Raw genomic sequence first — 22,954 nt, forward strand, 5'->3', positions numbered from 1 at the left:
GTGATAATATGGAAGGATTTATTATGGGTGATAACACCCAGGTTGGAAGACTTAGCACCTTCTGGTTAATCAGTGAAAAATGCCCTTGGAAAGCAATGTGTGTTCCCTGAAGTGCTAGGTTTAAATACAATGCTTCCTTACCTGAAGTCATTTTCCTGGGCAATAGAGGTCAGGACAGGTGGTTATCAAAACAATTGTTCTATATGAAAACTTTTAATTAATCTTGATTTTGGCTCTACTTTTCACTCCTACCCTTATTCCCAGTAGCTCCTAGCTTTACTGTAGCCGCTTTATACTATCTTCTGGATCGCAGTCTCCCTGTTCATTTTAGCCCCAACCATTTGTTTTCCCTTCTTCCTGGAACATGCTGCTGTTTTCTCCCCTGCTCCTTCGCTCCCCCTCTCTTCTCTTCCTTCACATTCTGGGTTTATTCTTTTTCTATGCCAGTAATTACTGGGGTACTGAGAAGGACTGAAGTCAACACACTTCCTCAGTGTGCAGCTTTCTGAAACGTGCATATCCAAAGGTAGCATCTATTACAGCTTTGACTACCACCAGTATTTGAAGTTTTCATTTTCATAGCAAGCCAGTTAATTTTTTTGCCAGTTTCTTGTTCTAATGTGTAATCTTCTGTAAGTAACTGGCAAATCCTCATTTTTTCTTTTGAGTTTGTTTTTGTCAATAAAATTTTCTAAGAATTGTTTGTTCATTTGAATTACATAGTCCCTGTGAAATTCTGGGTTGTATAATCAGTTTTCATAGGATCTTTAGGCAGAATATTGATTCTTCATCACATTTACTTCAAATATCTTCTAGTCTTTTGTTTTCATCCTAACTTTTTTGTTTATTTTATAAATTATATTTTATTTGAGTCTTTATTTGTTTCATGATTTCTAAACTTTGAAATAATATGTTATACCCATCCAGATGATTTATATTAATTAGGATTTTTGTTTTACTAACTTTTCTAAAATTTTTGTGGAGTACTGCGCAAAATAATATGGCAGTGCATTTTGAGAGCCAAGAAAATGTCTCTATGTTTTGATCCTGTCCTCAGAAGGCTTAGTTCAAAGGAGGGATAAAAATTTGTTTGGTGTTTTGAATTCACCCATATTCTTATTTTGTCAAATTCTTTGCAATATTGAAAGGTAAAATATTTTTGTGTTTTCCAGATTATTGCTCAGTCGTAACAATTGTGGACCAGACAAATGTAAAGTTAACCTGCCTGCTCTTCAGTGGAAATTATGAAGCCCTACCAATAATTTATAAAAATGGAGATATTGTTCGCTTTCACAGACTGAAGGTAAAATTCATACTATCCAGACTCAGATGTATTTGAAGAAACTCTGTATTTTTCCCTAATACTAGCTATCACTAATTATGTGGTCACAGTGGTGGAAAATGGCATCAAGCATTTCAAGAGATAAGAAGAAATATAAATAATACCAGACTTCAAATAATTAATATTAGGAAACCTCTTCATTTGGACAAACTGTCTGCCTTCCTTCCACAGAAATGTATTAGATGCCATGATTAAGACTAGTTGCATTCTCACTTCTCATTTCTAAATATAGACTGATGGTTTAAAGGTGTTCCATGTAGAATTGAGTGAGGAAAAAAAAAGAAGCCCTAGGCCAATAGGGTTTTGTTTTATTTTACTTTTTTATTAAAAAAATCACACAGAGATTGGGAGGTTGTGTTAATTCAAGTACAGCGAAAGCATTGAGATGTTAGTATGAAATCAAAGTAAGTTGATCTTTATGAAAAATGTATTAAAACATGAAAATGATATTTCAGTACTTATAAAATTATGCTAACAGTTAAGCAAGTAAAGTAAAAAAAAAAAAACGCTTTAATGTGAAGGTAGAGCTATTAATGTGATTTCTAAAAAAATTCAATACTTTAATATTTTCAGTCCGTGAGTTTTAAGTAATTTAGTCCCTTCATCTTTTCTTCTTGTTACATGAAGGTTTCCATGCAACTCTTTCATTATCTTGATTGTTGTTTTTCTTCTAATGCTCTAGTTTATCTGTGTCCCTCATGGTTGGTGAGATGCTCATAAGTGAGCACAATATTCTGGGTATGATCTATTCTTAGTTTTGGTAGGAATTACCTATCTTGATCTCTTAATCCCTTTTTCCTGAGAATGGAAGAGTAGTAGAGAACACCTGTAAAGTTAAAAGAGAAATAGAAATATTATCATCTTAGCATTATATTATAAGCTTATCCCAACTTCAAAAAATAACATTTCTCACATACTATTGTTTCCTATAGTATGTGTATTCTGGCAGTGCACTCCTCCCTCCTAATGTTTTTAGTTGTTACCCTTGTTGTTGTTTAACTGAAGTAGACTGTACGTACATCTTTCAGTTCACAATGTAAGTGTAGTCCTGTAACTAGCACTCTAGAAACTTCCTTCATACACTATCCAGGGTGGTCAACACTTAGCCCAGCCCCAGGAATAAATACTCTCCTAACTTCAAACAACATACATTAGCTTCATCCCTGTTTGTTCTTTATATAAAGAGAATAGACTTTAGGTTTGGTTTTCTTTTTAATGTCTGGCCTGTGCCCATGTGATTCAGTCATATTACTGCCTAAAGTTTTACTTTGTTCATTTTCATTGGTTAAGTGGAATTCCGCCGTGTGAATGCATCAGAATTTATATATTTTCTGGAACATTTAGGTAGTTTTCAGTTTGAGGATTATGCTGCTGCAAACAGTTTAATATGTTTTAGTGAGTATGTATATTAATATTTTTATTATTAATGAAAAATTTAGTGGATAAGCTAAATAGATTAGATACATTATGTTTACTTAAAGATAGATCACTAGAAGTTATCTAATCTAAAGAACAAGGATAAACAAAAGATTGACAGAGCCCTAGGGACCTGTGGAGCAATATCAAATGGTGATACCTGTCATTTGAGATGCATAAGAAAACCGTGTGAATGGGAAAAAAATATATTTATAAAAATAAATAGAAAGGACCAGAATTTTTCCAAATTTGAAGGAAACATTAACTTGCAGATGATAGAAACTCAGTGTACTCCATGCTGGCACCTCAGAGAAAAGCACATCTAAACAAGTCACTGTGAAATCACTGAAAAACATTTAAAAAATCTTGAAATGAGCTGGCAGAGAACTAACACATTCCACACAGGAAACAGTAGTACCAGCCATCTTTGATTTCTTACCGAAAACATGGCACCTGAAGAACAAAGCAGTGAGAAATTAAAAGTGGTGATAGAAAATGTATTCACCTGGAATTTTGTATCCAAAGAAAATATTTTATAAAAATGAGAGAATCCACAGCCAGTATATCTTCAGTATAAGTAAATGCTAAATGGTTGTATTCAGGATAGAAGCATGTTACCAACCAGAAAATTTTGATAGTTAGGAAATGACCAAAACTAAAAAAGAAACTGGTGAATAAATCGGAAAGGTAATGTTTTGTATTTCTTCCCAAAATTTCACTAACCGATAAATGGCTATTTAAAAGAAAAACAATAACATTGGAAGATGGGGTTTATAAAATATGTAGAAAAATGTGAATGATAGTACAAAAGATGGTTAAAAGTATCACTGAAAAGTTACTGTCTTCAGAGGTCATTACACTTTCAGTAGAGAGTGTAAAACAGGATATGGGCAAGTGGAAATGTGATCTGGAAAATAGGGATTAGGTCATAGAACGATACTGATTCCAAATAGACTTTGAGATAAAGATTCATTCATAGCTCAGAAGAAGTAAACAGAACACTAATAAGGTCAAAATAAGATGGGAAAGGAATAGTAGAACAAAATTTTCAAAGAGCAAAAAGAGGGGAGTTAGAAAAGGAAAACAAGCAAGATAGTAGACTTAAATACAACTGTATCAGTAATTTTATGTAAAAGAACTAAACACTCTTTCCAAAGGAAAAAAAAAGACTGAGTTAAAAAGCAAGAACAAATATCACTCCCTACATGAATTGAAGGCACAAGCAAGTTGCAAAATGTGGAAAAGATATACCAAGCAAACAATAAGCATAAGGAAAATGAAATCACTATGTTAATATCAGACAGAATATTACAGATTAAAAGGGGGCATTTCATAAGGACAAAAATATTGCTTTATGAAGAAGATGTAACCATCCTAAATGCTTGTGCATCTAATAGCCGAGCCTCAGAACCTGAAAGCCAAAGTCTGTCTCACTGTCTTGGCTCTATCAGACTGATGAAACCTTAGCCTCTTGTATTTTGTTCACTTTGAAGTCTTATATTTTAAGTGTTCTAGTTTTCCTTGTAACATTCATAAGTAATTGTCACTATTCTTTTTCCTTTTGTAAATTATACTGTAATAAGAAAAGTAATAAGTGTAAAAGTGCAGCTTGATCTAATCAAGGAGTTGACCACCTAGACCTTTAACAAATAGAAATAAATGTTACACAGCAGATCTTGATGTAGCCTTATATAGCCATATAATTTCATATGCTAATTAAATGAAATGTATTAAATGATTATATATAAAGAATTATTCTGGCAAGATTTTATAAACCCTCAAGTGTCTTTAGTTTTTGGGTTCTGCATTGGCAAGCTGTTTTGTTTTCTACTTTGCTCGACTTTCTTAGATCCAAGTATATAAAAAGGAGACTCAAGGTATCACCAGCTCTGGCTTTGCCTCTTTGACATTTGAAGGAACTTTGGGAGCTCCTATCATACCTCGTACTTCAAGCAAGTATTTTAACTTCACCGCAGAGGACCACAGAATGGTAGAAGCTTTACGTGTTTGGGCATCTACTCATATTTCCCCTTCTTCGACATTAGTAAAATTGTGTGATGTTCAACCACTGCAGTATTTTGACCTGACTTGTCAGCTCTTGGGCAAAGCCGAAGTGGATGGAGCGTCATTTCTACTAAAGGTAGGTATTTTAAATACTTGAAATTATAAGTTAGCACCACCTCCATATCTATACAGAGCTTATATTTCAGCATTCTGATGGAATAAATATTCCATAAAAATTCTATTATATTAAGAACTTTAAATCTAACTTCCCATTTTTGATGAGCATAGATATTCATCCAGCTCTACTCTTGAACTTCTCTTTTTTATGCCTCCAAAGAAAACTAGTATCAATAGTTTAAATATAGTTTATGGCTTATTTATGTGCTTATTATTTTAGTATTAATAAAATATGGAGTTGTTTTCTACTCTTATATTTCGGTTATTGTTCTATGTCTGCATATTTCTGCTCCCTTGTTAAGGTAGCCTTGCTTCTCATTTACTTTCTTGGCTCATTGACGTTGGATTCTCTTCCCATGTCATTTCATTGCCTGCTTCGTGGATAGATCATGGATGGTTTTGAAGTGTACATTGTATTTCTTGTTATGTTTTGTTTTTAAATCAGGATTTCAAAAAGTAAAGTAAGACCTATCTAATCTTTGTTTACACCTACCTTATTCATGTTTACTCATGAATAGCTTCTGAAAAAGGTATTTGTGCAATATTAACCTCACCTATCCACCCTAGTCAGGATGCATTTAAACAGACTGCTTCAGCTCTGCTCCTGTGGTTATTTCTTTAGCTTCTGGCTCTTTGAAACAGTAGGACAAGAAACCATACAGTGACACTTGGACAGGTATTGCATTTAGCATTATTTTCATTTATACCTTGCCCTTATGAAGGAATGGTGAAGATAGAAGTTGTTGAATGAAATATGAAGTTTTTAAAGTTGAAAATAGCACATTTACATACACATGAAATACTCTGAGGAAAGTAAGTACATGATGTAAAAAAAGATAAGTAAGTCAAGTATGACAGGTGAAGTTAAAGCAAAGTAAAATCATCCAAAGTTAGAAGAAATCATAGGTCAGCCAGTCATACTGATCACACTCTGGATGCCCAAAGTGGCATCCTTAACAAGTGAGCATTTGAGAGGCACTAAATATTTCCAATGACAAGTAATATACTGTGCAGAATGTACTCCATCTTTCCACTGCTGTGTAGAAAATTTTTAAATTCTGAGATAAAATCTGCCACCTTTTAGCTGACATGGCGGAATGTACATTCACTTTAAAGCAACAAAACATACGCCTGCATCCCATTTTTATAGATAGCCTTTTCAGATAAGTGAAAACAGCTTTTATGTAGATGGTATTTTAAAACACAGCATTCAGAAGTGAATGTAAGACTTTTTTGAGGACAATTTAAATCTCAAAAGTCTGTATATTCTTTGACTCAACAATTTTATTTTTGTAAATTTATTTTTGTAAATTTCCTAAATTTACTTTGTAAATGTGGAAAATGGATTTTAAAAAATATTCTTATATTCCAGTAACAAAAATTAGAAAACTCATACTAACTGTAGAGAATTGTGCGAAGTATTTACGTATTATGGAACATTCTTAAAATGACATTGTAGATTCATAGTTATTAAGGTAGACATTTATAATATTCTATTGGAGATTGATGCAGTTTTATATACTAAAATGTATTATATGCATAGTAAAAATATATTAAGAAGAATATATAGCAATATTTTACTCATTACCGCTGGGAAATTGAATTTTGAGTGATTTTTTTTTATGAAATTGATTTTCATAACACATACCAGAAATAAGTTTTTGAATTATGTTTTAAGCACAAAAGGAGCCAACCATTAACTCCAAGTGAGGTGTGGAAAGCATGGAATGTAACAACATAATTATTTCCTGTCTCAACATGGAGACGATACCAATATTGATTCCTTTATTAGTATCTATGATATAAATTCATTGTAATCATACCAGTTCTACCAGTAATGTATTAAAGTAGTAATATACTGTAATCCATGGTTTATTTTAGAAATCAGAAATTTAGGAAATTGATTTTAGGGTAATTTTAGGAAAATTAGAATCCTCTTCATAAATGTTCAATACATTTGTGAAAATCTTTAGCAAATTATGTCGAATGTTTAGGATTAGAAGATGCCTCCTTAACTTGATAAACAATTGCTCTTGTAATCAAACAAAATATTTAGTGTTCAAATTTTGGAGTTAGTAATGCCACGAACCAGACAAAAATACCCACTATTTTCAGTTCCCTAATGTTGTTCAGGAAATCTTGAGAAATTCACTTAAAAAAAAAAAAAGAGAGAGCTGTAACTCTTTTAAAAGAAAGAAGAAGAGGGGCTCTTGGGTGACTCAGCCAGTTAAGCGTCTGACTTCGGCTCAGGTCATGATCTCACTGCTCGTGGGTTCAAGCCCTGCGTCAGTCTTTGTGCTGACAGCTCAAGAGTCTGGAGCCTGCTTCGGATTCTGGGTCTCCCTCTCCGTCTGCCCCTCCCCCAGTCGCAGTCTATTTCTCAAAAATGAATAAATGTTAAAAATTTTTGAAAAACAAAAAATAAAGAAAAACAGAAGGTGAGTAGTCACAAGATATAAAACCCAAACAATGAATTGAAAAACTATTTGGAATAATAAAATTATGGGGCGCCCGGGTGGCTTAGTCGGTTAAGCGTCCGACTTTCGCTCCGGTCGATCTCGCGGTTCGTGGGTTCGAGCCCCGCGTCGGGCTCTGTGCTGACTGCCAGCTCAGAGCCTGGAGCCTATTTCAGAGTCTGTGACTCTCTCTCTGACCCTCCCCTGCTCACGCTGTCTCGCTCTCTCTCCTAGAAATAAATAAAACATTAAAAAAAATTTTTTTTTAAATAAAATTATTCAGTGAGATAACTGGTTTAAACATTAGTAGAATATAGCTTTGGTACCTATCAGTAATAAATAGAACATAGAAATGAACAAAAGTTCTTTCAAAGTCACAACAACCATAAAACAAGCCAATTCATGAAAGAAGTCCCTGAAATTCTGTGAGCAAAATTACAAAACCTCACTGAGCATATTAAAATATTTTTTTATTCTCATTTAAAGCTTTTTTAAAAAATAAAATGCCATTTTAGTTAAAACCAAATTTTCTAAATTGATTTTAATTCTAAATTTTTTTTAGAACCATTAAATAATCAAGAATAAAACAAGAAAAGCTTGAACAAAAAAAAAAAAAAAACCTCAATGGGNTAGTAATTAAGATTATAGTAAGACTAGCTAATGGAAAAGATTAGGAACAGTCTTACACTGTACACTCAATACATACATGATAATAACAGATAACATTTCAAATTGATGAAGACAGATTGCTAAATGGTGATTGTTATCTATTTGGAAAAACGAATCAAATTTGTATATAAGATACAAATTCCTAACAGATTAAGTTTTGATACAGAATTACAAAAGTTCCAGAAAATATTAAAAAAAAAACACAAAAGACTGACTTCTAGGTGATTAGAACTGAAGCCTAAAAGCAATGTAGCAACGTTCTACTCTCTCAGCCCCTCCCCCCAAAGACTGGGAGATTCATCTGTTAGTAAAGCCATTTTAAAGTCACAAATACAGTTTGCCCAAAATGAAATAACAAATTCCAGGTGGACAAAAATGTTGGTGACGTATACTGTACCAGTTCCCAAAGTGTTTGTCCTGGCTCTTTGAATGATTTAGGGAACAGTGAGTGACCCAAACTCAGTGATTGTTTATTTGAAACTTGGCATAGTCACCAGTATTGTAAGCGCACATTGGCAGACAGCTTCTCTATAGAAATGAGGGTATTCTGTTCAGAGAGCCTGTTTCTCTTGTCCAGCCAAATTTCTCACATGCAGAGGCATTCTTGTCTCATGCCAGATGTCTTTTGTCATACCCTTTTATAACAAAGCACAGCCATCTCTTAAACGCCTCGCACAGCACAGCTAGCTCACAGCCTAAGGAGAGGGTAGTGCCTACGCCTCTTGTGCCCATGTTTCCATCCTCATCCTAATGTAGCTTACATAGCAATCTATTATGTCTTTTCCAGCACCCACAATTTTTATTCATTTGAATTCATAACCTCTGACTTAAAAAGGATGTTCCTATGTATACTTTCAAAACCCTTTTCCAAATTAAAGTGAAAAAATGAGCAAAGGTTAGGATACATTCCTAAAAGTTAGGAATTTATACTTAAGAAAATTAGAAGATGTAGTCATAAAGGTGATTTTAAATTATTTAAAATAGCAAAATTTGGGGCACCTGGGTGGCTCAGTTGGTTAAGCGTCCGACTTCAGCTCTGGTCATGATCTCACAGTACGTGGGTTCGAGCCCCACATCGGGCTCTGTGCTGACAGCCAGCTCAGAGCCTGGAGCCTGTTTCAGATTCTGTATCTCCCTCTCTCTCTGGACCCTCCCCTGCTCACACTGTCCTCTCTCTCCTCTCCTCTTCTCTCTCTCTCTCGGAAATAAATAAAGCATTAAAAAAATAAAATTAGCAGATACAGTCATAAAGGTGTATTTTAAGTTATTTAAAATAGCAAAAGATTTGAAACAACTCAAATCACCAGTACAGGGATTAGTTTAATAAATTTTTATATATTCACACCATAAAATGAATGAAGCAATTGAGAATCATGTTTTAGAAAAATATCTACATTAGATGATAAATTGCTCAATAAACTAAGAAATGCAAAGCAGAATATAATGCCAGTTAAAAAGAGAAAAAGACATATATTATAAATACACAGAAGAAAAAAACAATATGTTAGTACTTTGTTTCTAGGTAGTGTGCATTTTTTTTTTACAGTTTCTATATGACCTATACCTATGTAATCCTTTCACAATCAGAATATACACCATATTTAAAGTTTAGCAGATATTTGGGGGAATATATTTAATTACTTTCAAGTTATATTACCAGAAATTTTTAAAGTCCACCATTACTCAAAAAGATCATTAAAGTTTGCTTTACCCTGTTTTGGCAGGTATGGGATGGCACCAGGACCCCATTCCCCTCTTGGAGAGTCTTAATACAAGACCTTGTACTTGAAGGAGACTTAAGTCACATCCATCAGCTACAGAATCTCACAATAGACATTTTAGTCTATGATAATCATGTTCAAGTGGCAAAATCTCTGAAGGTGATGTTGAGTAGCAATTGTTTGCTCTTTTGTGTTTTTATAAATGTGGGGGTAAATCACATTTATAGATGATATTTGAGGTCTAGAAATTAACTCAATTTATTTTTCTTTAATTTTTAATTTGTAAAATATATTTAAAACAAATGACTAAGAAAAGGAAAATAGAAGATTCATGAAATTACAATGGCTTGAATAACCTATAAAAATTAAAGAATGTTTCCTGAATATTCTAAGACTGTACACAACTTTACTATAAAAGGAATAAGGAAAAATGTTCTTGTACACAGTTGTAGAAAATATTTGTAAACGTAAACATTTATTAATCTTTCTTAATAATAATTAATAACTATAATGTTATTATAATAAGCTTTCTTAATTGGTTTTTGAAAATGTAGCCCACAACTTTGTACTCATGAGTTTAAGAAATTGTTGATCCACCTGTAATAGTGTGTGTTTGTACTGTACAGTTTATTAGATTTGCTCACCACTTTTGAGTTACTGTTTTTGTTTAGGTAAAAGCACACTGTTGAGATGTGGCTCTTGATTATTAATATTTTGGGGAATATTTTTCTTTATTGTACCTTTTATTTGGAAGTATCTTTACTAGCAACGAATGGCATCATTATAACAACAGTGATAATAGTAACATTTGTTAAACACTTTGGGTATGTTTAACACTATCCTGTGTAGTCACTATTGTCACCATTCCCGTTTTACAGATGAGAAAACTGAGCAGTCAGCTCTTAAGCCCAAGATTTCACGGCTACTTGGGGGAAGCCAGGATGTGAATCTATAGTGTTTGTTTCCAGAGCCAGTCCTTTTAGGCAGTATAAGGAAATGATTTTCTTTATTGCAAATAGCTTCGATCCTACCTTTAAGGAGTTTATACAGCCTGCTTATAGAAAGTTATATGGCCTCCTTATAGGAAGAAAACAGTAAAAGTGAATTGCAGCTGTTTTCGATCTGAATTTTATGCATAGCCTCCCTTTGTAAATAAATGTTCTTAAAGAAGGAAATAGTTCTTCTAACACTGTGTTACAAATAAGCCCACCCAATTTATCAATAAGTTAGGCTGAAATTTTGGGTTCAGTGATAACTGAACTTTCTTGTCCTGTGTGTGTGTGTGTGTGTGTGTGTGTGTGTGTGTGTACATGTTTTCCTGCCTAACAGATCAGAGAAAAGTGACTGTTGAAAATACACTTTTGATGCTTCTCCCTGACTTTCTCTACATTATTTCAAAAATAAACGTAATGATAGAGTCAATTCAAAGTTTTTTAAAAATACATATAGAGTTTTTTTTAATGTTAGATTTACATTTTATTTTAGATTCCACTTCCACAATTTAATTCCCTTCTCCTTCCCTATGCTGCTCTTACAAGTCTTGCTGTTCCCCCGCACCTGTCCTGATTTCTTTGTCCAAGTCCTGACAACACCTAGCACAGTGCTCTCCCTACAGCAAAGATGAAGTAAATAGTATCTGCTAGTGAATGAACAAATCAATGACTGAATTTTTTTCAGGTCCCTTTTTGTCTACCTTATCTTACCCACTAGAGGGTGCTCTGAGCACACATTGCTAAGAAAATATAGGGCACTTAATCTTTTCTAATGATATCATAATATTACATGATTTATCTGCAATGTAATAGAAAAATGGAAAGGATTGTCTCTGTAAGTAATGTAACTGTAAGCTTTTATTTAATGTGTATTGACATCACATTTTATTTGTTCTAAGAAAACCTCTCTACCATTTCATATTAACTTAAGAAATTCCCAGTCAGATGATGGTAACACAAATGAATTCTTATCAGCACTTGAAGACAGCTGTTTGAAATTGAATTTTTATACTTAAATACACGGAATACGTGTATTTTTGTATAGGAATAGGAAAGAAATATTTTTTAATAGAGGACAGTGAAGGCAATCTTTAAGTATAATATAATTGGCTTTTATATGCAGTACATTTTACAGTTGAAATCACCCTTAACATTCTTCCTAAATTTTGCTTTTTGAGGGTTACACAAGCACACATGCACAAACCCATGTAACGGGGGCACATACTCATGCACACACATGCATATACATGCACACACACACACAACAAACTTTTTGTCTAGAAATTAAAGCAGTATATTTATAATCCCTAGTCTTATCCTGACACAATTTAAACATTATTATAAAAAATATATAGGCATAATTATGTTTTGGCCTTCAATGACCTAAGAGCTATATAGTTTCGTTATTTTCAGACATACACAAGTAATTAAAAATATTAAAGGGAACTTGTCCATAGTTCATGTGGAAGATTTAAATTATTTCTGAAGTGAGAGTGATTTCTTAATAGCTACATTTCCTTTGCTTTTTAATTTGCTAGTGGGGAGGGACAGACGGATAGGAGAGAGAGAAACTTGAGTGGACTCCACACTTAGCGCGGAGCCCAACACAGGGTTTGATTTCACGATGAACCGTGAAATCGTGACTTGAGCTGAAATCAAGAGTTGTATGCTTAACTGACTGAGCCGCCCAGGCGCCCCTGCCTTAGTTTCTTTTTGGTATTTATTGAAAGGGATATTTATCACAATTTTTGAAAGTATATTTTTATAATTCTTGATTATGACTTCCTCACTTATAATTTTAGAATCTTATCACATTACTGACAAGACTAAGCAGTATGTGTCTATTATAGTAGAGCATCTGGCACATTTCATGTTATATTTAGCAAGCTCAAAAAAAAAATACAATGCTGCCTCCAGAAGGAATTTTTGGAAATAACAATTTGTCATCTTGATAGCCTATTTATATAAATAAATTCTTCCTTGGTCTTTAAATATTGTTTTATTATGAAATACTGTAGTGGAAAAGATAGTGTAATAAATACCCAAGTGCCTACCGTCCAAACTTAATATTTTTAAATGTTTTGCCACACTAATTTCAGGTCCTTTTAATTTTTAGGACATAAATCTCTACATGTTGAATCTTCTCTGTTCCTCCGCTCATTCTCATGTTTTGCTCCTTAGTATCTTTCTATTTATCCTAACATGTAGGTATGTACACTCAGGTTTATTATGCTTTTATTTTATGTACTTTTCTCTGGAAAATGCATAAAGTATATGTATTATTCTGTAATTTACTTTTTCCTTTTATATTTTTAAGATATATCCGTGTTCATACATGTGTCCTCATTTATACCAGAGAGTCTTAATTATTATAGGCTTAGTTTTAAATGATTCTACAGATCAAGCAAACCTTCCCTGCCCCCACCCCCCACCCTTGGAGTTTAGTTTCCAAACCTGACTTGCTGTTCATGTTCATATGCATTTTCAGATCAGCTTTTCAAATTCCATGTAAGACACTGGAGATTTTGGTTGAAATTATACTGATTTTAAAAATTAATTTGGGGGGAATTACTATCTTTATAATGTTGAAGCTTCTCATATATGAATATGATCTCTTTCTCCATGTTTAGGCCTTCTTTTAAACAATTTTTTTTTTTAATTTACATGGAGCATTTTATTTAGAGGGAGGTGGTTTTTCCCCCCCTTAAGTGACCTCTTCCCCCAACATGGGGCTAGAACTCAGGACCCCAAGATTAAGAGTTACATGCTCTACTGACTGAGCCAGCCAGGTGCTGCATGTGTTTAGGCTTTCTTTCAGTGCTTTGTATATGCATGTACTAGTGTATTACCTACTTTTAAAAGGAATCACAGAATAATAAGCATTCAGAAAAGGTGGGATAAAAGTAAATAGAAATTTTTTTTTCCTCCAGTATCTTTAGAGAGCATGAGGAAAAGTCATTTTGTCTTCTTTTCTTTTTTCTTTCTGAGTTTTCTTTCTCTTGACTCTTTACCCTGCTCCCCTGCCATGTTGTAGATGTATGTCAGTGGAAGAAGTCAAAGAAAAAAAGACCTAAATGCCCTATCTCCTTCTCACAAAAACATGATGACTGGGTTAGAAAAAGGCTATATAGCTTCTTCCTCTGAGTAGGTGTCAGTTTAGTTTATAAACATTCTGCATCTCTCATTTTAAGTCTTCTCCCTTAAACAAATACTCCATAGTTAAAAGACATTTTCAAGATGAAACAAAACATCTAAAATTATAGAACATTTAGTTAAAAATTATAATTGGCTTAGTCTGGTATTTGAACTTACAGAATGTATTTCACATTATGGTGACAAAGTGTGTATTACAAAAGCTTTCTTTCCATAGAACTTGTGGAATAGGGGGATATTTATTATTTTGATATTGTAGCACATTTAAAAAATATTTAAAATGTATTTTAAATAAAATACATTTTATTTAAAAAAAATATTTTCTAGTATTTTCATAATGAGAATATTTTAGCAACTGTATTTGATGAACTCTTACCTTAAAGTAGCCAAAGCAAGTTGTTTCAAGAAACCTTAAACAGGTTTTCAAATCAAATAGAGAGCTTTGGTTTGACTTAATTTATAGGTTTCTTAACTAGTGTATTTTATCAGTGCTAAGATTCAGTTTTATTTCACACTTCAGTATCTCTGAAATGAAGATAGGTCTTTCATTTGAAAAAACATATGGATAGATAGATATGTAATATGTATATATACATGTACTTATATATTACATATACACATCTACAAAAATACATGGGCCTATGTATACATATGTATATATACATCCATAAATATACACAAACATGTACATGTATATACACATGTGCACACACACAAAAACAAGTTTTGATTTTGATACAGTGTCCTTGAGACTGATATTCAGTACATGTCAGCATCGCATACCAGTATATTTTCTGACAGGTCAGCACTTTTGACTATTGGTCTGTGCCCCATAGTTGATGTTAAGTATTTTATGTATCAGAAATTGTTTGATTTTTCTCCATTTTTAAAATTATGAATAATCTGTCTTTAGGTTGGAAGCTTTCTTAGAATTTATAGCCTCCATACCAAACTTCAATCAGTGAATTTGGAGAACCAAGCAACATTGTTAGCTCTAGAGTTTCATCTCCATGGGGGTACCAGTTATGGCCGGGGAATCAGAGTCTTGCCAGAAAGTAACTCTGATGTGGATCAACTGAAAAAGTAAGCATATTATACACCCAGTTAGAAATTGTTAGTGAGGTATTAATTAAGCTGATTTCCAAGATACTATTGTTCTGGGCTGGGGTGGGTGGATCTGATATGTTCTTTATAACTGATTCTCATAGGCTACTGTGCCATTATCCATTTGTCTAAATAGATGAACCAGATGAAACCGAAATCAAGTGCTTGCAGATTCAAATAGCTAAATAGTAGCAGAGCTATGGGTATATTGTCAGGTTTCCAACAGCTCCTTGTACACTTCTGTCTACTCTGTGCTTACGCTCTTCTCCTGCCGTGGGGCACATTCCCCAGGTACACAAGCAAACAGTTGAAACTGGAGCTGAGCTAAAGTTTGGAAAACTTGATACATATCTAGAATCCCAAATGTCCTTAATCCTGCCATGAAAAAATAATTCTCTTTCTGTAGTGCTTAGGACTGATAAAATAGGTAACAGAGATGTTTTAGAGTGTCATATTTTAAAAACTTAGAAATGTGCCCAGAAAAAGTCTTGCTACATATGCAGTTTCCTTCTTTGTGAAGTGTTTGTAGTGCTCCTTGTGTACAGGAACTGTGTCTAGTATTCTAGAGGAATAAAAGATAAATCTTTTGTGTATCTTCAAAGAGCTCTAGAAAATGACCTGTTCAGTAAGTTCAAAGAAATAATATTTTAATGTTTTAGTATATTGAAATAGGATGACTTTTAAAACCAGTTAAATTAGCTATTTTAATAACCAATCAGTTGTACTCCTTTATTTCTCATATTGCCATGTATAGAGCATAGTATTTCATTTCTCAAATCTGGAATAAGATTGTTCTGAAAGAATCCCATCCAAGAAATTCTTGGGTTTATTTTTGTGTACCGTATTTCATCATCCTATTGTTTCACTAGTATCTTTCTAGAATCAGGTTTTTTAAATTTGGGGGATTTTAGAACTCTCAGATATTCTGAGGAAATCTATAGGCCTTTTCCTGAAGAAGGTGTACCCATATACATAATTTTTGTACAATTTCAATGATTTCTTGTTTTCTAAGGATAGAACGAAACTGATCACATTGACTTTGTTTTATGCAATTTGATTTGAAATTATATTCTTTCATTTATAGGGTTTTAGAATCTGCAGATTTGACAGCCATTCATGGTTTTGATGGTATATGTCAGTCAGAACGTGAGGACAGCTTTCGGTCTCTTTCAAGTAAGGATAGTTTTTAATGTTAACAGTTTAGTCTCTGCTAAGTAAAATGGCGTTATCAATCCATATTCTCTTTTTTTAATATCTTCCCATCTCTGCCTCTTTCTCTTTTTTGTTAAATCCATATTAATTGTAAAGGAATAGGCTAAATCTTTATCTGTGTCCTATGCAAAGGTAAACATTATTCTTCCCTTAATTGTATAATTGCATTTTCAAATTGGGATGGTAAGGATTACTTAATTTGTGATATAGGTAGTATTTATATGTATGTATTTGTGTGTACATATGTGTATATATACATATACACATTAAAATCTTATATTTCTTAGGCAACCATTTTCCTTGTCAGTTTCTAAAATGAACAGTGATTGTTTTTGCAGGTTTATTTCAAAGAGTTCAGTTATTTTTTGATCATACATATTTTAGAGATGCATATAGGTCCCAGTCTTTATCAATTTATCAAGTTAATAAAGTACCTAGTTATATGATCTTAAACACACACTTAGTTCTGTATTTGTATTTTATACTATTCAAATCTAAATTTCTGTAGGATTTTTCTCCTTTACCATTTTGTGTTAATGTCTCCTTGTACATTCTGGGACCTAGAATCTGTGCCATTTATATACATATACATATGTGTATGTATGTATACATAAATTTATAATCTATTTTATGAGTATTTTCTTTTTCTATACCAGTAATGACAAGCATTAAAATTAACATATATTGCTTGATGTAGGAACTTACTAAGTGCCTACATGCATTATTATTTAATCTTAACAGCATTCCTTTGAGGTTGAAATTACTTTGTCCCTTTTATAGAAAGCAAACAGGCTTTGAGTGATAGGGGTCATGTAATTCACCCAAGGTTACTTAGCTATTAACTAATGGCAAAGTCTGTCAGATTCAAGTGCAGATTATTTGATTTTTTTTTTTTTAATTGAGAGAGAGAGTCCAGGCAGGGAGTGGGGAGAAAGAGAGAGAGAGAATCTTAATCAGGCTCGATGCTCAGCGCAGAGCCTGATGCAGGGCTCGATCCCACAACTCTGGGATCATGACCTGACCTGAAACCAAGAGTTGACATTCAACCAACTCTGAGCCACCCAAGTGCCCCTGATTTTTTGTACATATTTTACATTTATTTCTTTATTCTTTCTGCCTTAAAACTCTCCACATTTCCTAGCACCTTGGTGATGGCATTTTAGACTGATCTGTGATTATTTAAACTACAATTAGGACACCAATTTACTTCAATTGACAGTCATTTGGAGACAGCATAATTTATAATTATACTCTGAAATTTCTTTTCTCCTTTCACAGAGATTTTTAAATTGTTTATAAAGTTAATAATAACTGTCACGATACCAAGTGACACAGCTGCCTCATGCCTTTATGCCCACTCCTGAGGTAATGTTTAGTGTGGCTTCTTCAACACTTTCATGTTTATACAGACAAATATTTCTATAGATAAACAGATGTGACTTTCCCCTCTGTTTAAAATATTAACAAAAATGGGATGTACTACACAGTTGCTTTCTTTATCAATATATCATAGATCTCCTTATGGGGTAGTCCATCTTACTCAAATTCATTATTTTAATAGTTGCATAATATTTTATAATGTGAGTCTAAGGTTATAAATTTACCTATTTTCCATTTGATAGACTATTAGGTTTCTAGTTTTCTGCTCTGACAAATAATGGTTTAATAGCTATCCTTGAACAATTGTACATTCCTGCTTTTCTTTCTCTAAAATGAACTCCTGAAAGAGTGGTTGACAGATCAAAGGATTAACACATCTTTTATTTTAATAGATGTGGTCAGATTATATGACAAAGTGGCATAGAATTCATATTCAAATAGCAGTGTAGGAGAATGTCCTTTCCTCACACTCTCAATGGAACTGAAGGTTAACAGGATATATACATTTTGACAGTTTGGCAGATATAAGGTGATATCTTATTTAGTTTCCTTGAGTACTTTGGAAATAGAAAATATTATATATTGTATTAACCCTTTCTTATTTAAAATATTTTTAATGTTTATTTTTAGACAGAGACAGAGTGTGAGCAGAGGACGGGTAAAGAGAGATGGGGAGACAGATTCTGAAGTAGGCTCTAGGCTCCGAGCTGTCAGGACAGAGTCTGAAGCAGAGCTCGAACTCACGAACTGTCAGATCATGACCTGAGCTGAAGTCAGACACTTAACTGACAGAGCCACCCAGATGCCCGTATCAGTCCTTTTTACTTCCTCTTCTTTATACTTACCTCTTCTTACCCTTTACCTGATTTTCTGTTGGGTTTTTAAAATTTTTTTAATCAGTTTTTGAGAGACCATGTATATATTTTATGCATAATTCTCAGATTTTCTTATTATTCTGCTGCTTTTTTTTTTTAAGGTTTTTATAAATGTTTTCATTTCATACAGAATGGCTAATACTAGGTGATCAGATTCATCAGAATTCTTAGTCAGCTTATAATGTCCAATCAGGTTCTCCTGCCATGAATTCTTAATGCCATTTATTAGTGATATTGAGGAAGAAGGACAATTAATGCATGTTTATATATGATGCCACATAAAATAAATTATAAAAACATACTATAAATTTTTTAAATTTTATTTATTTTGAGAGAGAGGGTGGGAGAAGGACAGAGAGAGGGGGAGAGAGTGTATCCCAAGTAGGCCCCATACTGTCAGTACAGAGCCCGACATCAGGCTGGATCTCATGAACTGTGAGATCATGATGACCAAGAGTCAGATGCTCAACCCACTGAGCCACCCAGGTGCCCCCTAAAACGTATTGTATATAATATGCAATAGAATGTAAGCTAACGTATTCCAAAATATGGGTACTCTTTTAGTCTCAAATTCTTGATTTTAGAAACCACTATTAAAACTTATTGCTGTGTTCACTACCTTTGCTTTCTTGTTAAAGTAAAATCCTATTTTATGGTATTCATCAAGTTATCATATTAAATTTAGTAAGTTTATTATCCATGTCTCCATTTATTTTTTTCACTGTGTTTTTCCAAAATAATAAAAATATTCAAGCATGCAGAAAAATTGAAACAGTTGCACAGTGAATACTCATATACCTACTTTCTGGATTCTCTTTGTTCTGTCATATATTTCTCTCTCTCTCTTTTAGTCAACCCATCATATATTTTGACACATGTCAAACTAAGTTGCAGAAATAAATACACCTCCTTAAAACTTAAGAATAACATCATTAGCTAGAATTCAGTATTTGTTGAGGATTCTTCTTTTTTTTTTTTTTTTGATGTAAAGCTAACTGCAGTGGACAACTGAAGTGTACCATTCCACAAGTTCTGGCTAATACATAAACCTGTGTAACTTCAATCCCTTTAAAAATCTAAAACATCACCATGTTGTAGAAAGTTCCCTCATGTTCCTTACCATTCAGTCCAACCCCAGAATTTCTGATTTATTTTCCGCCATAGATTAATTATCTAGAACTTTAAATAAGTGGAATAACATTTACTGTGCTTTCTTATGTACCGGTTTTGAAATTCATCCATATAGCATGTATTGTTAATTTGTTCCCTTGTAATGCCCAGTAGTACCATATGAGGTAGACGTTGCTTTTAATATGAATTTCCAGTCGTTGCACCATTAGTTTTTTTGGGGTTTTTTTGTTTTGTTTTGTTTTGTTTTGTTTTGTTTTTCTGTGAGATGGCTTGGGTGTCTGTCAAAAATCAAGTGAATATAAATGTGGATTTATTTCTGGGCTTTCCAGTCAGAAATACTTGGTCGTATGGTGTGAAGTGAGCATTTTTCTTCTTACACTGATTTCCAGTTGTTGTCGCACCAGGGTTGTGCTTTCCCTTTGGCTTGTTTTCTGTTTTTTTCAGAAATCAAGTGGCCATGTAAGTGCAGCTTTATTTCTAGACTTTCTATGTAATTCTCTTGATATGCTTGTCAGTCTTTATGCCAGTACCATATTGCCTTGATTACTGTAGCTTTATAATAAGTATTGAAGTCATGTAGGATAAGTCGGCCAGTTTTATTCTTTCTCAGAATTATATTTTATGTTGTGGATTCTCTGTGTTTCCACGTAAGTGTTAGAATCTCCTGTCTTTCTGTAGTAAAGCCTCTGCAATTTTTATTAGGATTATATTGAACCTACAGATCAGTTTGGGGAGAACTAATGTCTTAACAGTTTTGAGCCTTCCAGTCCATGAAGATGGCATATTTTACTGTTGTTTAGATTTTCTTCAGTTCTTGTCAACAATGTTATATAGTTTTCAATTCCACATGGAACTTTTCAGGGATTTTAAAACTGTATAATTCTTCCTTTCTCTTTCATCTAGGTTCTGGATCAGTATCACTGTATGAGGTAGAAAGATGTCAGCAACTATCAGCTACAAGTAAGACTATGTTTCATTTTTAAATAAGGGTGTAATAGTGTGCATACTAAAGCCTGTCCTTACATTTATCAACTAATTTGTTCGTATCTAGTTTTGAGAGCAGATATCCATGAGGGCAAAAATATATACATATTTATCTTTCATTTCCATACCTCCTCCTAACTGGCATAAAATGGAACTCAGAAAGATACATGTTTTTACATTGAATAAAAAGTCCTATATGTATAAGGTTTATAAAACATATTCTACTATTTAACATTGCAGTGGGGCTTATTTCATTTTGAGGCTGTAATAAAATATATGACATAGTTTTTATCATTCACACTATGAATTTAGCGGTGTGCCCATAAAAGCAGTATACCCCAAAGCTTTAATGTTAGCATTGATAGTAAATCTGTGAGATGCTGTCTTTCCATTAGTTCAGCTAAGATGAAAAAAATTAAGAAAAAAATATTTTTAAACACAAGTCTATTAAATGAAGTTCTGTAATATACTATTATAAAAATATGAGTTTCTCACTGAGGAAAGAACATGTAATTGTGAAATGAGGGAAAGCTAGGAGAAAGAAACTTGTGGTGTTGTATTGGAATAAGAAATGCCAGTATGGATTCATGGTTTTATAAATAGACACTGAAATAGATGTAGATATATACACGTTTATACATGTGCAGGAGCATGTGTGGAAGTATCAACACATGTGCATGTATATCCTATTTCTGTCCAGTTAAAGAGCTTCAAAATAATGGCACCCAATAGCAACGGATGCACTTCATGCACAGATCTTGATTTACAAATAATATTCTCTTTTAAAAAGAATCAGAGCTGCCTAGAGAGATAGCAGATATCCAGCTGATAGCAGGATTGGGACAGGAGAATTACAAGATGAATCTAGAACATCTTGTTGTGCCAGAAGGTAAAGAAATTCTCAGTTAATTATGGAGCATGTTAAATTTGATACAATTTGAGCATCAAAATAAAAAATTTACTCCTAGTTTATACTAGGAGTAAAACTGAATAGTGGTAGGAATCCATTAGTCTGTGTGGATAGTAAATAAAAAAAAAAAATGAATGAGTGAATGAATATGTGAGATTGAGTGGGGAGCTCCTAGTTATAATAGAATGACAACTGTAAGAAATGTAAAAGGAATGATGAAGTTAGGGGAAAAAATCATTTTGCAACCATGATAGTAGTAACTGATTTAGTTGTAAATCATCCATAGATCCTAAATGTTGACTGAGAAGTGAGATACTCCTATTTCCCCACGTACTTTCTTATTAGTTATAAAGGGGAAATCAATAAACTTATAGTGGAGAAGAAACTTGTTGAACACCACCATAACCAACTGAACAAAGTTAACATCTCCAGGAATGAAAACACTAATGACATGTATGCCTCTTGTTATGAGACAGAGAAGGACACTTGTACCATTTACAGTATACTTTACTGCCAAAAGTGCATGATCTGTATCCAATCAGGAGCAGAACCAGACACACCCAAGTCAATGGCCTCTACTCCTCCAATATATCAATGTCATGAAAGACAAAGAAAAGCTGAGGCACCATTAAAGGAGTCCAAAGAGACAGGAAAAATAAATGCAATGCACGGTTCAGGATTGGATTCTGGACCCGAAAATAAAACTCTAAGTAAGAACATTTTAGGGAGATTTGGAAAGATTTGAATAATGTCTGTTGATTCAGTGATAATGTTACATATTCTGAAGTTGAAAATTGCACTGTAATAAGCCAATGAAATTTCTTCTGAAATACACACTTAAGTATTTAGGGATAAAAGAGCATGATATCTGGAAATTATTCTTAAATGATTCGTGTGTGTGTGTGTGTGTGTATATACGTATACATATATATATATCTGAATCTGAAGGAGATATATATGGAGAGGGAGGTAACAACAGATGGAGATGATGATAAATGTGGCAAAATATTAACAAGGTTGGCAGTATAACTTAAACAATTCAGTTTTATTGTATCTTGTTTAGGGGAATTCGTATTATGAATATTCTTATTATTCTTATAGATTATTACTTAAAAATTTTCTTTTTAGTACTTACAGATCATTACTATTTGGAGAAAACCCCACTATGTGCTATTTTGAAACAAAAAGCTCCTCAACGGTATCGTATCCGAGCAAAATTAAGGTCATATAAGCCCAGAAGTCTCTTTCAGTCTGTTAAACTTCATTGTCCTAAATGTCATGCACTGTAAGTATTTTCTGTAATAAAACAGAAGTTTTTATTTCATAATTTTGTAAATATACATTTTCATATATATCAATCAGTTTAAGTCCTGGCAGTGAGTAAATTGTGACTTTGTATATTGTATTTTGAAAAAGTGGTAACATTTT

The 22,954-nt window shown here is 33.1% G+C and overlaps 1 protein-coding gene across 4 annotated transcripts in view; it reads left to right on the forward strand.

The window, feature by feature from the left end:
* Window positions 1-22,954, forward strand: part of POT1 (protection of telomeres 1) — a 78,481-nt gene that overhangs the window by 37,210 nt on the left and 18,317 nt on the right. For 3 of the 4 annotated variants that reach the window (XM_077773277.1, XM_077773275.1, XM_077773279.1), the window contains 7 exons: window positions 1,173-1,303; window positions 4,608-4,898; window positions 9,789-9,944; window positions 14,844-15,013; window positions 16,119-16,207; window positions 20,536-20,592; window positions 22,655-22,811. In XM_077773277.1, coding sequence (XP_077629403.1) covers window positions 1,173-1,303; window positions 4,608-4,898; window positions 9,789-9,944; window positions 14,844-15,013; window positions 16,119-16,207; window positions 20,536-20,592; window positions 22,655-22,811 — 1,051 coding nt within the window. The remainder of the gene's footprint in view (window positions 1-1,172; window positions 1,304-4,607; window positions 4,899-9,788; window positions 9,945-14,843; window positions 15,014-16,118; window positions 16,208-20,535; window positions 20,593-22,654; window positions 22,812-22,954) is intronic. The other variant, XM_077773278.1, reaches the window with a different exon arrangement.

This window comes from Crocuta crocuta, unplaced genomic scaffold, assembly GCF_008692635.1.
Source record: "Crocuta crocuta isolate KB4526 unplaced genomic scaffold, BGI_CrCroc_1.0 scaffold16, whole genome shotgun sequence".
Taxonomy (NCBI): Eukaryota; Metazoa; Chordata; class Mammalia; order Carnivora; family Hyaenidae; genus Crocuta; species Crocuta crocuta.